General features: G+C 36.4%; 2 protein-coding genes across 4 annotated transcripts; both read right to left on the reverse strand.

Moving 5' to 3' along the window:
• Positions 32 to 3,524, reverse strand: LOC109727961 (transcription initiation factor TFIID subunit 13). The gene is made up of 5 exons (XM_020258202.1): positions 3,212 to 3,524; positions 2,535 to 2,572; positions 1,650 to 1,709; positions 743 to 817; positions 32 to 492 (listed from the first exon to the last, which is right to left on the reverse strand). Exons 1-5 carry the CDS (start codon positions 3,378 to 3,380, stop codon positions 382 to 384), a joined length of 453 nt encoding a protein of 150 aa, XP_020113791.1. The 5' UTR covers positions 3,381 to 3,524; the 3' UTR covers positions 32 to 381.
• Positions 6,354 to 16,099, reverse strand: LOC109727957 (heparan-alpha-glucosaminide N-acetyltransferase-like). Of its 3 annotated transcripts, XR_002220875.1 has the most exons (17): positions 15,661 to 16,099; positions 15,442 to 15,579; positions 14,813 to 14,894; positions 14,550 to 14,626; positions 13,903 to 14,009; positions 13,287 to 13,419; positions 11,946 to 12,062; positions 11,763 to 11,854; positions 10,944 to 11,010; positions 10,779 to 10,857; positions 10,568 to 10,659; positions 9,924 to 10,067; positions 8,275 to 8,363; positions 8,121 to 8,169; positions 6,834 to 7,058; positions 6,464 to 6,742; positions 6,354 to 6,415 (listed from the first exon to the last, which is right to left on the reverse strand). XR_002220875.1 is itself a non-coding variant. In XM_020258194.1 (16 exons), exons 1-16 carry the CDS (start codon positions 15,961 to 15,963, stop codon positions 6,515 to 6,517), a joined length of 2,022 nt encoding a protein of 673 aa, XP_020113783.1. In that variant the 5' UTR covers positions 15,964 to 16,099; the 3' UTR covers positions 6,359 to 6,514. The 3 variants fall into 3 exon arrangements, 1 of the variants encoding a protein (XP_020113783.1); XM_020258194.1 differs by having other exon boundaries at positions 6,359 to 6,742; XR_002220876.1 differs by lacking the exons at positions 6,354 to 6,415; positions 6,464 to 6,742 and adding an exon at positions 7,158 to 7,264 and having other exon boundaries at positions 6,931 to 7,058; positions 15,661 to 16,094.

Here is a 17,361-nt window from a genome sequence, read left to right on the forward strand (position 1 = left end):
TTCACAAAAGTAAAAGGACAAAAAAAAAACTAAAAAAACATGTCAAATTGGGGATCAATTTGAAGAAATTTTACTCAAGCAAGCAACAATATACATCATTCATAATCAACAGGAAGAGTTTCCTCGCGAGATACTGAGCCCATCACAGAATTGCAAATATAGGAAGTTTCTGAATACACGAAAAGAGGCGCGGTCAAATGGAGATTTCCGTAGAGGGTTGATTTGGAGAGTGTTCACATTGAAATCATTGAATATGTAGGTTCTCTTCCTTTACAGTTGTTAGCAATATCAATATTTTTCAAACAGTCCCCCCACCCCTACATTTTCGATTTTAATCCACCATCACAGAATTTCAATTCTGAGACTTTTCGAGTCATCCTTTCATTCAGGATTTACCAGCGTCTCTTCATTCACGTCGAAAGCTTTCCTCGCCTGCTTAAGCTCCTCGTTCATGGACAGCAATTCGGTGCAGCGGTGGAGTTTTCGTGAATCCTGTTTCATTAGAGTACATAAAAGGAATTAACATCTCAAAACGAAAACAAAAGGATCATCGCGCGAAAAAGAGACTTAGGCAGCATCAAAAGAAACGGCGGAAAGCATATATTCATCTACACAGTTTGTGTTAAGTAGATCTTGTCGCTCCAAAAGGGAAGTCTAATTCGCATGACATGATCCAGATACGCAGAGAGTACTTGAATGTGTAACATCCATTATCATGACAAGAACATGAGAATAAACATACCTTACGGATCAGATAGAGAAAATCGTCAGTCAAGAGCTTCCCCCTCTTCGATGCAACATTTTGTGCATTATGCACCTGGCAAAAGTTAATGCAAGAAGGGGAGGGAAAAAAAAAAGAAGAAACTATCAAATACAGAGTAATGACAAAGTAATTTTCACATATTGAAACCACGCCAGAGAAGTAAAAATATGTGATATACATAGTGGCCATGACATTATATTGAGCAGGTCCAGTCGTAAGCAAGTTCCATGCTATCAACACTTCCCACCAATATAATTGAGCTTCATTTGGTTCTTTGACTAATTGATGATCAGAAAAGACGACAAATCTCTAGAAAGAAAGTTGTCCTCTTTCCCCTCCAATATGTGCAAAGTAATCAAAGATTTTTTTTTATTGAATCGCATTGAAGTCATGAAACTGAACTACAACAGTACAACCAGTAAGGTAGTTCAGGCACTCTAAGCCTTCTAGCTCCAAAACACCTCTCTTGTTCCTAATTCATTATTGCCAGTTTCTGGCACCAATTTCATAAAGGTAAATGGCAGAAGATAGCAGGTCCTAGGGAATCTGTCGATAAGTTTGGAGCTTTTTCAGCTGTGAAGATGAAAGATGTTTGATTTCTGTATGTTTTCCTCATAATTCCAAGATATTGGTGCTATCTCTATCCTAACTCCTAATATGGAGCCATTGCAAAATAAAATATATCTGATATTGAGTACCACATTAATCATATGGCAAGAAATCACAAGAATGTAGTTTTCAAGACTGTAGAATTGCAGACTATCATGCGACAAGTGGAGCTTTTTCTATGTTGAAACTAACACGGTTGAAACAAAACTTAAAATGAATTTTATTGCCAACGAGAAAAATCCAATTGCCAAAGTAAACAAAGGCAGGTAAACAATACCAGATCAGTGACATACTCCACAACAATGTCCTCCACTAGCGCGACAGTTTCTGGAAGTGGCTGCAAAACCAACAGGAGACTCTGAGGCTCTACTTTTATGAGACAAAACGAAGATAATTGTAGAATAGCTAATACACTGCTAGCACTAGAAAACTACGGATTAAAGCAAAAAACAAAATGACGGCCATTCAAGTGTTGCCTTACTGTATAATATACAACCATCAAATCTAAACTTTCGTGGGAGACCATTTATTTTATTGAAACAATTAACCCACTCTATTGAACCAGTTAAGAAACTGCCTATGCTGTGGACTGTGGTTCACATATAACAGGTTATTGTTTTGCCGATCTAATCATTCCTCCTCACTAAGCCCCATTAGCCCACTGAGATTGCTAGTCCTCTTAGGACCTGTTTGGCCCTGCTTTTGCTTTCAGCAGCAGCTGCCAGCAACAAAGCATTTGGGATTCTGAAAAAGTCTGTAGCATCTATTGTAGCAAGAATCAAAAGTATCATTTCGAGGCCAAAAAGCAAAAAAGCTCCAATCCTCAGCCGATACTGCACCAATCAGCACTACATCGTACAGTAGAGCCAAACAAGCCCTAAGAATTGTCCATAAGAATCCCAGTTCAACTCCTCGAGCTCCGGACTTCTTGTTTGGTGGATGCTTGGCTGAGCCAAACAGGACCTTGATCATGCTATTGTCATTTCTCATTGTGTTTTAGCCACCAAAACATCATTTGTTCAGCTACTACTGTCGTTATTTGGATAGGTTCATAAATTACGAATGTGAATTATTCAACAACAGGCTCAAATTCAGAAAATTGCTAAGCAGTGTTAAGCCAAACCAATAGAGAATGCTAGTTAATCAGGAAAAAGTAACTTACATTCTGATCGTCGCCAAAGCCATACATCATGTGTTGCACTGCGACAAACAGAGAGACATAAAGCAACTATCAAGAATGAAACTTTATCATAAATCATAAAAGTTACGAACATCTTTTACAGCATAAGATCAATATCACGAAACACAACTCTCCCAGTACAAATCATCGCTCATCTCGATTTTCTGAGAAAAACCCTACCTATGCCACAAATAAGAATCACTATTTTAACTAAATGACTTTGAAGGAAGAGCAGATGAGACGTAAAAAAGATAAGTAATGTTGCGATCGCATTCGAGGACATTAAAGTAATAGTATTTCGAGTCCAATATCAAACTTTTAACAGAAATTAGTAGCCTTTTAGCTATTCAGAAGCTTTTTTAGCACTAAATTCAAACAAAAGCCCCACTTTAATTGACAAAACTAGTTGAGATGTATATTCCATAGATTCTACAACCCAATTTTCGCTAGTTCATCTAAAATATTACAGAAAAAAAAAAGAAGAAAAAGAAAAGAAAAGAAAAGAAAATGAAAATCCTCTCCAATCAAAAGAACGAAGAATCAAAAGGAATTGGATCAAAACTTTTTTAACAACAAAGAAGAACAGAAAGGAGTGATGATGATGATGATGGTATGGTAGGGTAGGGTTAGGGTTAGGGTTAGGGTTAGGTTTTCCTTACGATCCTTCTGGAAGATTCCGCGCTTGCGCTTGAAGGAGGAGGACTCGGCGGGCTGCGACGACGAACCCCCGGCCTTCGCCTTCCCCGAGGAGGAGGCGGAGGGGGGGATCCCCGCCGAGGTCGAGTTGATGTTGTTGTTGTTGTTGCTGCTGCTGCTGTTGTTATGCATTCCCTAACAAATCGCCCCACAAATCAACAACAAGACGAAGACGACGACGACGACGAAGAAGAAGAAGAAGGGGAAGAAGATGTTGTTGTTGTAGTTGTTGGATTAATAAGCTGAAACAAAGGCGGCGGCGGCGACGGAGGCGGCGGCGGTGGCGGTGGCGGCGACGGCGGCGGTGGCGGCGACGGCGACGGCGACGGCGACACGGCGACGAGAATTGGTGGGGTTGGGAGAAGCAAGGGGGTGGGTTTCGACGCTTATAGGAGTTGGGGGGACTTTTTTATAAAACAACCCTCTAAAATTTTAAAATTTGCAAAATAACCCGCTCAAAATTTTATTTGTAAAACTAACCCTCTTTTCGCCACGTTTGAATTTTTTTTAAAGGCGGTGAATCGTTCACCGCGTTTTCCCATTTCTTTTAAAGACGGTGAATCGTTCACCGTCTTCTCCTATTTCTTTTAAAGACGGTGAATCATTCACCGCTTTCTCCCATAACTTATTTATTATTATTTTTTATATTCCATATATAATACTGACAATCACATAAAAATTCTAACAAATTACATATAATCTTAACAACTTTTAAATCCTAATAATTTATCTATATAATTTCATATAGTCTTAACTGCCTTTATATGAAATTATATGGATAAATTATTAGGATTTAAAAGTTGTTGAGATTATATGATTCTAACAAATTACATATAATCTTAACAATTTTTAAATCCTAATAATTTATCTATATAATTTCATATAATCTTAACTGCCTTTATATGAAATTATATGGATAAATTATTAGGATTTAAAAGTTGTTAAGATTTTATGAGATATAGAAAGAAACAGTAAATAAATGAAAGGCGGTGAATGATTTACCGTTTTTAAAAGAAATGGGAGAAAGCGGTGAACGATTCACCGCCTTTAAAAGAAATAAGAGAAAACGGCGAACGATTCACCGTCTTTATAAGAAAATCCTGACGTGGCGCCTACGTGGCGAAAGGAGGGTTAGTTTTACAAATAAAATTTTCACATGGTTATTTTGCCAATTATAATTTTTCAGAAGGTTATTTTATAAAAAAGCCCAGTTGGGGCGTAAATGTGTAAAAAACGAGGCTTAATTACAAAAGACCCCTTGTACTTTAGGCACGCGCTCACTTTGCCCCTCCATTTAAAAATTACGCCCGTTACTCCCTGCACTTTGCCATAATTTCAAACAGGTTCAAACTTTTAGAATAATTATTAAATTTGGCTGTGAAAAATTTGCAAAAACAAGTTGGAAGGTAAAGTTAGTTATAATTAATGGAGTAAGAATCGTATAATAAATTTAATTGTTCAATAAATTATCAATTTTGATTGTATTTATAAAATAAAATATATCTTTTTATATAAGTAGAACAACGTGACATGTCGCTCATTTTAGTAAATTTTGTTTACAGCCAAATGTGCCAATTATTTTAAATTTTTAGACATATTAAGCAATTAAACCTTCTTAACTTTATCAAATAATTCAAGAAGCCTCTCTCCTCAATTGAAGTTACTAAATACATAGTTATTTAGATCATATGTCGCGCGAATAATCTTACAAGACTTTAAAATGTACAAAATTTATTTCTCTCTCTTTCAAACTTAATAACTGAGCATTCAGATTGAATAATAGGGTGAATCTGCCTTAGATTTTCGTTGTTTTGCTATACGTCAGAATAGAAAAAAATAAATTTATTTATATTTTGTAGTTTTATAAGATTATATGTGAAACATGCGATCAAAATGCACATGCTTATTGAACTATTTGATAAAATTTGAAAGTTTAGGTGTCCGTTCGCAAAAGAGCTAAAGTTTGGATGGTCCTGTATATTTTCCCCTAAATATGAGTTACTTAATCTTTCTAACCTTGCCTGTAATAAATGGTCTGGTGCAACACTGATTTTTTTTTTAGTCTCGCAAATTATGCGGATATGGATAGAATTTATCTGCAAAATTTTAGATAGTCATTATCTTTATTTATACTCGCTCGTGAGTGAGGGTCAGTTCGCTTAGTGAGGGTCAGTTTGGTTCAACGTAAAACTATAAAAAATAATTCTTGATGAAATTTTTTTTTTTTTTTTACATTTTTTAATGTTTGATTCGTAAAAAAAGAATAATAGCTTTCCAGTTATACTTGTTTGGTTGAAAGAAAAATTTTGAATGAAAAAGATTTTATATAATTTTTTTCTATTAAATATTATATATTATTCATATAAATAGCTACCATATTATATATATTATAATTAAAATTTATATCTATATGTATTATTATTATCATCATCATCATCTATAGATATATCAAAATTATACCANATATATATTTAAAAATAAAATATTATATAATAGTATATTAATATAATGAGAAAGAGAGGCTAAATAAGGGAGTTTTTGTTTTCCACCGAAAAGTTTAATTTTTTTTCTTAAATCCCTAAAAATATTTTTATGAAAAAATTATTTACATAGAACCAAACAAACGGAAAAGTATCTTTCATACTAAAAATAATTTTTTGATTTATTTTACGCCGAACCAAACGCCCGCTCGAGCGGGCGGGTATATGGGAATACCCACAAAGTAATTTTTATTTTTCTTTCTATTTTTATATTTTTAAATACAAATGATATTATATTATTTTTTTAAAAAAAATTTATTGTTTAAAATATCACAATATATAATAAATAATAATGAAAAAATGACGCTAGGAGAAATTAGTGTTAGAATTTTAAGAACAGACTATTTACTATTTTATTTCTGTAAAAATTTTAAAAAATTATATAAACAGGTATCCGAAGATATCCGTAAGTTGTCCAAAATGCCCATAATTTAACAAATACCCGTCTTTTTTACCTATACAGTAAAACGCAATAAAAGCATTTTTCTTAAAATTTTTTTTTTAAAACCTAACTTGTCTTATTTTGGCTTTTAGGCGAAAAGCAAAAGCAGTACCAAACAACCGCTAAGAAACTCTCATAAGCATATTCAATTAATTTACAATCTCAACACATTACAATTTACACTAACCAAGTGACAACATCCATAACTAAATTCTAGTGCAAAGAAAGGTTACTACCATTACTAGTATTTTCAGTTGACACTGAAATGAGCTTGCTGTGAGTTATCAGCAGGAGGAGAAGAAGAAGACATCTTGCTCAACCTGCTCGGCCCCTGCTTTCCCTCTTTCCCGCCCACCTTCCGACCGCCGTACCCCCACCGGTTCGACCCGTACACAGCCCTGTGCGCCACCGCACCGGCAAAAGGCCGCGTCCGCTCCTTGTTGGCCGCCTTCTGATCGTTCTGGCACCCATTGGCGGCGGGTTTTTCGCCCTCCATCTCTTGGAGGTGTTCTCTATTTGAACAAGAAGATGTGAATTCTGTTGCTTCTTATAGCATCAAGTGAAAAAGAAAAAAAAAAAAAAGCAGGATAGGAAAAAACAAACCCCAGCATGTGCCGAAAGGGCAAGAGAGAGGGTATCCTTTGCACATCTTGCAAGATAAGAAAGTGTTATGCTGAAGGGTCGGCTGCGGGGCCGATCTTTTCTTTCTTTCTTCTTCCTTTCTGGAAAAACAAGAGAAGAATCTTTCGTGTTGTCGCCGTCCTCCACTACCTTGTTTTGCGGATGAATTTGGATCATTTGCCGCCGATCTTCGAAGCCCAAAGTGATCTGAAAAGGCAAAAGTGGGTCACAAATGTGAATCTTGGAATGTTGAACAGCACAGCAAGATGCAGGGTCCCCTAAAATGATTATGATTCATGGACACACCTGCAACCTTTCGAATATTCGCAGTTATAAGAAGCAAAACTCTCCACGCACTCCCATGCATGGTTTTACCTGATTCCGTCGCAGTCTCCTTTGAATAAAATGCAACACTTGGAAATGAACATGTAACAATCACATCACTACTCAAAAATACCATAAGTAAAGATGTAATTACTTACTCATACATAAATTTTCGTACTTCATTGGTATCCTATACATCACGTGATTGTGACGTGCTCAATTTTGCTCAATTTTACTAACATGGCACAAGAATTTTGTCACTTTGAATAGTACAGGGACCCACTTTCATTTTCACTTGAAAATGATTGAATATTATACAAATAGTACAACATATAATCCAACTGATATGCAAGAATAGGTACAAGTATAATGCAATGTAGCTGGCAAATAGGATAAAAAGGAGTAAATTGTACTTGTAGTCCCCAAACTTTGAGTCAAAGATTCATCTTGGTCCTCAAACTACTGATTTCGACACGCAAGACTTTGAACTTTTAGTAAAGTTTCAATTTCGTCCCTAAACTTTCAAAAGTGTTTTGTTTTACTCCTTACCACAGATTAACAATTATTACTTGTTGCATCTAGTTCATCTGCTTGTTCGTACACCCGAATGCATCGTTTATCCATCCATCTCATTCTTTCAATTCATATATCTATTTTTTATATTAAAAAAAGGATGTAACTCGATGATTGTCGTGGTTGAAATATATGATGGAAAGAATAGTTAATAGACGCATGGTGTATAGATATACAGGTGAACTGGGTGTAAGCAATAATTTTTCCTCGAATAAATAAATATATGTAATAACTAAAATGAAACTTTTTTAAGAGTTTAGAAACCATTGATGTCGAAATTAGAAGTCCGAGCACCAAGATGAAACATAGCTGAAAGTCTCCGGAACCGTGGTGCAATTTACTGAATAAACAGATTGGCTAGGAAGAAACTACATTTTGATTTAAATCCCTTTTCATGTGCAAGAGCCCTGATGCAAGACACCAGAATAAGATCTCCAACAGAACAAATCCAAGTGTTCCCCACTGTTCCAGAAACTACATTTTGATGTATATCCCTTTCATGTGCAAGAGCCCTGATGCAAGACACCAGAATAAGATTTCCAACAGAACAAATCCAAGTGTTCCCCACCTTTCGGAATGGAAGTTGGTTTGGAGTAGATACTCTGTCGCGTTAACCTGCAATGTAATTTATTTAGTACCAATGGCAGGTTCTTCGATTCTTCATAATACCATCAGGAAATTGCATTTGGGGGTGTTAAAAAAAAAAGAGAGAGAGAAAACACCAAATGCAGAGGAGTCAAATTAACATGTAATTCATTAGGAAGAATTCATCAAATATCGCTCCTCCATAGTGCTTTGTGGCTAAGTGCCCGTTTGGTCCGACATACTTTCGTGTAGGTGTTGTTTGAGTTAATTTGAAGAAGCATTAACTTCTTGTTACAGCAAAAATAGAAGCTTCATATTAGAGCTTCTAATATTAGGGTCCAAAACTCATTTTAATTTCAAGCGCAGCGAAAACTCCGAACTATTTATTCAAGAAGCCAGACCGATAGGCATAAGTAAAACTAAATTGAATAAGGATAAGAACATTGTTTCAATCAAGGTTTAAAGTGTCCTGGCATGGGAGCGTGCCGCTGTCTGCCTGGCATGGTACGGCACCGGCACGCTTCCGTGCCGACGTATGGTACGCTTGCGTGCCGATGAATACACATGACCTCCTACTGACACGCTTTGGCCCGAATTTATTTCAATTTTTTTGGTTCCAATAAACTCTTATAATGTTATTTTGAAAATTTTAATCAAATAATTATGAATATTTGTTATGTATAGCTTACTATACTCATCAATTAACATATTTGTAAACTTTTTTATATGTAAAGTACAACTATATCTGATGCAGAATAAAAATTTTTACAGGTTAAAATTTTTAAAATGCAAAGACATCTTTCTTTTTTTTTTTTGACAATATTACAGTATTTCTTTTATAAAATACAAAAAAATAATTTTAAAAATTAATGTAAAAAGTATTTGAAAAATTAATTTTTCAAAAAATTAGTAGATCTATCAAAAAAATTAAGCAATAAATTATATAACAAATAAATTAAATAAATTTAAGTATCAATTGATTTAATATAGTTTTTAATTTTATCAGCATTTTCAATCTTTTAGCGCAAAAATAAAATTTTTTATTTGATGTGCCTCAAAATTTGTTTATTGAATTCGATTTTGTTCCTCTAATTTGCCAAAAATTTTGCGGTGCAACAAATTTTGATAAAATAATTTATGAAGAAAAAAAGGATGTATGTGGCAGAAGCGGAGGGCTTGGACAAATCTTTTGTCCGTATATTGATTAAACAAAAAAAATTAAATTATAATTTTTTTGACTTACCTAATAAGTAAATTTTTAATTTGCAATATTTTTTGGGTGTGGGGTACCCAAAATGCTTCGGATACTCCAAAGAACAAAACGAAAAGAAAAAAGAAAGCAAAAAAAAAAAATAAAATAGCAGTGCCGGCACTACATTGTGCTGTGGCACACTGCGGCGTGCCGCTCTGTCTCGTGCGGTACAGCGTCACGTGCCGCAGCACGGAGGGAGAGTCCGAGACCCCCCCCGTATCGTGCCCCCTTCCGCCCCATGCCGTACGGCACGGGGCGGCACTTTAAACCCTGGTTTCAATATATACCAATTCTATTATAGAGGGGGCTAAAACAAGACAATGAAGAAAGAGATATACCAGGTTATATTTAGGTGAGCGCCAATAAAATCCTTGTAAAAATATCGTAAACAGCCTGCAAGCAGCCAAAACATACACAATAAGCGCATTCATGCCCATCCATTGGAACAGAACAAATGGTTTCCTGAACCCAGTGACATCAACCTGCATAGATCATAAAGCTTAACAGTGGGATAGAACACATTAACTGCATTTACAAATGAATTACTGCAGGGCCTTGAAAATTCTAGAACAAGCCAACCCAATGGCGTGAGCAGAGGCATTCTAGAGACCTTGAACAAACTAACAAAGAATTCACAAAACTTGGCATGACATGAAGTTTAATGAGTTCAAACATAAAGCAGTCAAAAATTGACACTTATCGAAATGGACTAAATGTAATATTTGATCACAGGTGAAAAAAGGAACATTGAATGTTCACAAGAATACTCAAACTGCTCAACCTTAAACTTGATCAGAAACTCTACTTCACCTCATTGCGATCTTTCAAATGAGAAATTCTGGGAATAAATATAAAACTACCTATAAAAGAGTAGTAAACCACAATAATTAATTAATATGCAATATAAAAATACTACAGGTTATGATTGCTTGGATAGATAATTATCTGATATCATGCATAAATGAAAAGAATATCAACTAACCACATAATACATCAGAGTGAGGAGAAAGCCAGATACGCCTGCTGTAAGAAACATGTAGCTCATAGTGTACAATGGCTTGCTGAAAGGCATACCTGGAAAAAAAGATGAAATAAATGTGACTAAACAAAAGAGAAGAGCAAGTAAATTAGGAAACAACTGAGTAAATGTGACTAAATATAGAGTTGACATAATCTTCACTAAATTATATTACCTGACAACCATACTATGAATCCACAAACAAGAAGTGCCAAGGAAGTTAAGGACCATAGAATCATTCTCTGGCCATTGTTCTACAGAAGAAAAAACTAATAATTAGCAACTGAATCAACAAAGAGCAAAGTTTGATGGAAGGTGCAACCAAAATTATAGATTGTACCTTAAAGTGCACGATTATATGCCCAAAATGCAAGCCAACAAAGCATGTCACTGCTGCCATTAGAGTACTACATGTAAATCAAGCAAGAAAAACTAATTAGTGTCCACTAGTCTAAAATATTAAGAAACCAACCATCTTGATGACCAAAACAATGCAAAATCTTGAAAAAAGCCCAAAAAGAGGGAAAACATCCAGAAATTTAATTTATCACAATCTTAATCCATGTTAGCAAATTAATTGTTGGAAATTCCAATAAAATATTCACAAATTTTAAACTCAAATCGTACATAGAAAGCCAACGACAACCTAAGACGATAATGTAACATCATCAACTGGCCCCACTAAATCAATCTAAATGGTCTGGTGAAGTTTTTATCTTATGATCTAGAAGCATACAGATCTGACAAACTTTCGTCAATCATCAGTACCATTACAAAATTTAAAAGAGAATCTATTACTTTAATTTACACTTGAAATGGTTTATGATAAACTTTAGAATGTAGCTCGGCCTGCACCCCTCACATTATCTGCTTTTGTACAGGTAATAAACTTTTCACATCAACTTTTGGCATCTAGGTGCTTTACCTCTGTAAGATCATCTCCAAAAATGTTTTTTTTTAGAGGTCTTCATTTCAAAATTATAAATAAGGCCCTAGTTCAGCCAGAAGGATATCACTTCAAATTCATGCACATGGCTACACACATAAAAGACATACTATGCAGTAAAGCAAACAAGCAGAGTAAAATTACTAACTTTCTGATTTCAGGATTCGTAAAATTGACGGAAGCGAACAGAATTCACAGATGAGAGAGAATCACCTTAATAGACCCTCAGGATCAAATGGAGCCAAGCACCAATTAGGTGAATTTGGTGGGAGGGGACCATAATCAGGGGAGTTCACACTGCATTCCTGTGAGATGACATAATTTATTTCCCATTAGGAGTAAAAGACAAAGGTAATAAGAGAAATAAACAATAAATTGACAATTCAACTAAAGAACCTTAGTCCTTTTATAAACTGGGCGCTGGTAAAGGTGGTTTTCACCAAGAAAAAGTCGATCTACCAATCCAACAACATTGCAAGGAGGTCCCAGGCTACCTCTCACTCCACATTGGACCTGCCAATTATGAAAACATTTGCGGACAAACAGTGAGTAGCCAGTAAACAAGTTCTTTCCCATAACCGCTATAAATACGGGTAAAATCAAGGGCCCGATCAATCAAAGGGCCCCCATCAGTTGGAGCACCAAGTCACTCATCTGAAACAGATCATGCTGTTTGGGATGAAATAGCATTTTCGTACGATTAAAGAAGAATCTATACTAGGTTAATGTATTACACAAATGACAGGTTTCAACAGTTGCTCTTAGAAAGGCGAAATTTTGCTTCCAAATATCAAGCTCCCACTGTAGCTACACCACAGATCTTTAGCTGGAACATGAAAAGATAATGCTAAAATACAGCCGGTAAACAGTTTGCTCAACTTTAGCCAAGCCCTTTTAAGTTTGAACAATAAGCTGATAGATGCTCAAAGAAGCAAAGCGACAAACAAGATATAGAAGTACATGACTACTGAAAATGGCCCTAATTAGATGATCTAAGTAAATAAAACACAGAAGGGACCATGAAGTATTAAGTTAGGACCAAAGGAAAAATCTAGGGATATTGAATGTGCTATAAAGGACAAGAAATGAAAATCTGCAACACCAAGTATGGTTTTTTCCCAAATAATGGTTGTTCATTAAATATTGGAGCTTTAGAAAGCGCACCACATGGAGTATCATCCTATCATAACATATATTGGCTTGTGGCATGCAGGATAATCAATGAATTGACAATTGGTGCATGCCAAACCAAAAAAAATAGTTAAGGCAAGAAAAGAAATAACATCAAAATGTGATTGACAACTTTGTGATGTTCAATAATCCAAAAGCTTGATAGCTGATAGCTAATTATAAATTCTTAATTCTCGGATAATAAAGACCTTAAACTAAATTTACTAATCCAAGACTCCAAGTATTGATGATTCAGATTATTTGTGCATAACAACCAACATAGTGGAAACATTAATTTACTACGCGATGAAAAAGATACTTCCCAATTCCCCATAGAAGGAATTATGACTCTGTAATGCTTAATATGGATCTAATGTGCCACAGTATCACCTTGAAATCAAACGACACATGCCCTTGGTAAATAATCTGACCCTTACATGGTTGGCATGCCTCTTCCCAGCAAAGATATTTCAGTGAAATTACTTACACAGGCAAGTTTACTAGTTACAGAATACAACTTCACTTAAGAACCAATCACTAGATAGTAAGAGTCAGTTATGAACTTACTGTTTCAATGCTGATCTGATAATTTGGGCTTGAAGAGGTAGAATTTCTGCTTGAAAGTTCAAACTCCCAGCTAGGAACATAGAGACCAAAAAGCAAGCCAACATATAGTGCAGAAAGTAGTATGGTGGCGATCCTTCAGGTGAATAGCAGATATTAGATTAAATCCAGTTACTTCAACATCAAAAACAGTGGATACATGAATCTACTTTACACATGATGCAGAGGAATCATTTACTAAGCACGAAATGGAAGGGATATATTGCAAGGTATCTTTTGGTCAGGCAAACTTGGGTTTGAAATGGACACTAGAATGATTCAGTCCCATTTTGACCTTTTGGTTAGAGGAGTCGTTTTCCCATTACCATTCCTTGGTGGAACAGGCCTCATATCTTCAATCCAGCTAAGGAGAGGGGAGTGAAGTCTCAATTCAAAGTAAAATATGAATCACTAATTCCAATTACTATTCCAGTTGACCAAATGCACAAATGGAACCGGTCATTATCATTCAGATTCCTTTTCTGATTCTGTTTCCAATCGTGAACCAAACATACTCTAAATGCTGTTAAAACTTTGCAGTACAAACCATTGAAACTTGAGAGTTGTCAATATGACTGACCATTCAGTGTAGTATTTCCTCACAAATGATGCAGGAGAATCCACTGTGATGTCACTGATGAGCCAAATCTCTGACATTGCTGCTAAAAAATATCCAATGGATATCCTCTAAGATATGTAAAAGCACAATCAGATGACAAGAAATTACTAAATAAACAACACGAGAAACAACAATAGTTCCAATTTCCAGATGCTATTTGAACGCTAAAGACAACTTTGAAGAATAGCAGTCCTAAAAGGAACAAATTCAGCTTTTCAAACTTCAAATATAAAGTGCGCATTGTATTTTAAAGAATATTTTCTCACAATGGGCTTTGTCCAGCAAAGAAAACCATCAGATAAATAGACCTACAACTAAGACAAAATGCATCACCGAATCAAAATATAAGCACCACGCATGGCATCTCACAAGTGTGAGCAATTTTCAGCTAAAAGAACTAGCATACAATGTTCTTTTGATCATTATTTTTCATGAAAGCACTGCAAGTGGAGGTCAAGATACAACAAAAACAACAACTTATAGACAACAACTATAGGTCACTGGAATTATTTTATAAATGCGAATCTAAAAAAGAAGTTCACATCATATAACAAAAATATGATAAGAGTCATTAGAATCACAAAATCATTAAATTAGATCCACATAACCTGTAATACACCTAGCCACCGAATACGGTCTAAATCGACCCCGTAGGTTAAGTTATTACGGCCATGAAAGTATCCACCTGCAACCAACCAATAGTAACGACAGAATCAAGATTCCAACAAGGTTGTGAATGAAAAAAATCTTCGTATATATACATATGCAGAAAAGTCGAGCAAAACTAATATAGCCAACAAAATTAAGATGGATTCTATTCTACATGTAATTCATTAAAATTTTTAAAAAATGTAAGAAACTCCAACAGAACCTTGCAAAATTACACCCAAGACAAAGAGCTTAATTGTCCTCATTATGACCTTTTTCGTAGCGGCTGCTTTATTTGAAGATTTCTGCAAAGCATCACCCAACAAAATGAAGAGTTAACCTACTTAATTACCAAAGAGATTTTACAAGTAGTAGATGAAAATAACTCTCAGGCTAACTCCGAAAGAGTCGAAACACGAAGGAATCCACTTGCAGCTCCAAATAAGAAAGAAATCAACATCCCTAAGCCTCAAAAAGATTGACTATAGCCGATATGTCCCTAACAGATATAGGAGAAAGTACAAATCTTGTGAATTCAACTGATTTGGTAATTCAAATTGCAAGGAATTATAGTAAAAAAAAAGTATCTTTATCATCCTAATGCTCTAGCTATGAACTGCCACGTGATAACGGCGATAAATGTGACAACAAAAAGATAGACAAAAATGATTAGTATTATACCAAGACAAATTTGAAATCTATAACCTACAACAAGCAGAAAAATCAAACTTTTACACTAAATAGTGAAATGAAGGACTAGCGAGTAAAGTGAAAAAACAATAAAACCCCAGAAAAAGCAAGAAACGATCAATTTCAAATATGACCTAGGGCTAAAAGGACCCTATTTGATACCTTAAACACAAGCGCGACCGACACGCCGATGATGAAGAGAAAGAAGGGCATCACGAAGTCGGCGAGCGTGACGCCGAACCACGGCGCGTGGTTAATCGCCGGGAACGCTCCCCCGGCGTCGTCCACCAGGATCATCAGCTGCGAAATCTCGTCAGGGTTAGAGATCAACGGGGATTCCGAATCCTAGGAACAGCAATTCGTTGGGGAGGAAGGGTTTACCGCGACGGTGAGGCCACGGAAAACGTCGAGGGAGGCGAGGCGCGGGGACGGGGCGGATTCGGCGGCGGAGGAGGGGGGCTTCAGCGGAGGAGGAGGAGGCGGAGGGGAGAGGAGGGGATCGGAGAGTGGCCGCCATGGATGGATCTCGTCGAGCTCCGGTAAAGGAGGAAGAGGAGGAGGAGAGGGAGGAGGAGGAGAGGGGGGAGGAGGGGGAGAGGAGAGGAGAGGAGAGCGATTTTCTTCGTCTTCGTCGTCGTCTTCTTCTTCTTCTACGTGACGGACGCGGACGACGTCGGAGTCCATTTTTTGGGTTTATGCGGGCGGAGAGGGAGGACGGAGGAGATGGAGAGAGAGAGACGGAGAGAGAGAGTTTGAGGAAGAGCGGACGGGGATGAGTTGACTCCCGACAGTTCGCGCGGGGTTGTGTTCGTGCGGAAGGAAAGGCTGACAGCTGCTGTGTCTCAACTCTCACATATAAAATTCATATAAATAGTTTATTAAGACATACCTAATAATTTTTTGTACTTTCATGTTTACTTGCACCTTTTTCTCTTTATTTTTCTGTGCCCCTCTCTTTTCTATCCTAGATCTATTTATCTCTCTCTTCTCCCTAGGTCTCTCTCTCTCTCTCTTCTCCTCTATCTCTCTCTTCTCCCCTTTCTCTGCCGCTCTCTCCTCTCTGTACCTCTGTTCCAACGCCTCTCTCTCTCCTATGCCCTTTCTCTCTCAAACCTCTAATGCCTCGCTAATGAGTGCCCTATCCTCCTACCTCGAGGCCTCTCTCGATCGCTCCTTCGTTCGATTCGCTCGCAGATGGAATGAGTCCATCTATTGGGCGGTTGCCGTTCCTCTCGATCGCTCCGTCGGGCGATTCGGTCGCGGGTGGCCTCGCTGATGAGTGCCCTATCCTCCTACCTCGAGCCTTTCTGGATCGCTCCTTCGCTCGATTCGCTCGCAGATGGGATGAACCCGTCCATTAATTGGGCGGTTGCCGTTTCTCTCGATCGCTCCGTCGGGCGATTCGGCCGCGGGTGGGATAAGCCCGCCTATTGGACGGTTCTTCCTGAGCCTAAATCTACCCTACTTCGATGGTTTTTGCTGGTTCTTTACAGATCTTATAAGATTTTTTATAGGTTGTTTATAGATCTGGTGAGATTTTTTTTCTCTATCTCTATCTATATTTATTATTTTCCCTCTCTTGATATATGGATTGATCTGGTGACCGTTTCAAAAAATTTGTACTCATTATTTTTGATTTTTTCTTTATGTATGGATTTTCGATTTTTTTCTTTCTATGTGGATTGTTTTTTATACGTTGATAATTCAAAAAAAAAAAAACTTCTTTCTTCTCCAATTTGTTTTACTATGTGACTCTTATATCATGGGTTAAACCTAGCCTACTGCTAGGGTTTTTACAGATTTTTATTCATTGTTTTCTAGATATTTTTCCCTCTCTTGATATATGGATGGATATGGTGACAGTTTCAAAAGATTTGTATTCAATTGTTTTCGATTTTTGCAATCTGTGTTGATTTTTTTTTAAAAAAATACTTCTTTGTTCATCAATTTGTTTTACTATGTGACTCTTATATGTTGCCCTAAACCTAGCCTACTGCTATGGTTTTTGCAGGTTTTTACAGATCTCTACTCATTTCCCGATTTTTATATAAAATAAAATATCAATAATATATAATATAAACC

The sequence above is a fragment of the Ananas comosus genome, linkage group 23, assembly GCF_001540865.1.
Source record: "Ananas comosus cultivar F153 linkage group 23, ASM154086v1, whole genome shotgun sequence".
NCBI lineage: Eukaryota > Viridiplantae > Streptophyta > Magnoliopsida > Poales > Bromeliaceae > Ananas > Ananas comosus.

What these genes read in the sequence shown, in the direction of transcription:
- LOC109727961 (XM_020258202.1), bottom strand. Translation starts at nt 3,380, where the DNA reads ATGCATAACAACAGCAGCAGCAGCAACAACAACAACAACATCAACTCG. An exon ending in CGGAATCTTCCAGAAGGATC is followed by an intron (nt 2,573 to 3,211) that starts GTAAGGAAAACC and finishes TGTTTGTCGCAG; the next exon opens with TGCAACACATGATGTATGGC. An exon ending in TTCTCTATCTGATCCGTAAG is followed by an intron (nt 493 to 742) that starts GTATGTTTATTC and finishes CTAATGAAACAG; the next exon opens with GATTCACGAAAACTCCACCG.
- LOC109727957 (XM_020258194.1), bottom strand. Translation starts at nt 15,963, where the DNA reads ATGGACTCCGACGTCGTCCGCGTCCGTCACGTAGAAGAAGAAGAAGAC. An exon ending in ATTCATAGTATGGTTGTCAG is followed by an intron (nt 10,660 to 10,778) that starts GTAATATAATTT and finishes CTTTTTTTCCAG; the next exon opens with GTATGCCTTTCAGCAAGCCA. An exon ending in AAAGGGATTTAAATCAAAAT is followed by an intron (nt 7,059 to 8,120) that starts GTAGTTTCTTCC and finishes TTGCCTTTTCAG; the next exon opens with ATCACTTTGGGCTTCGAAGA.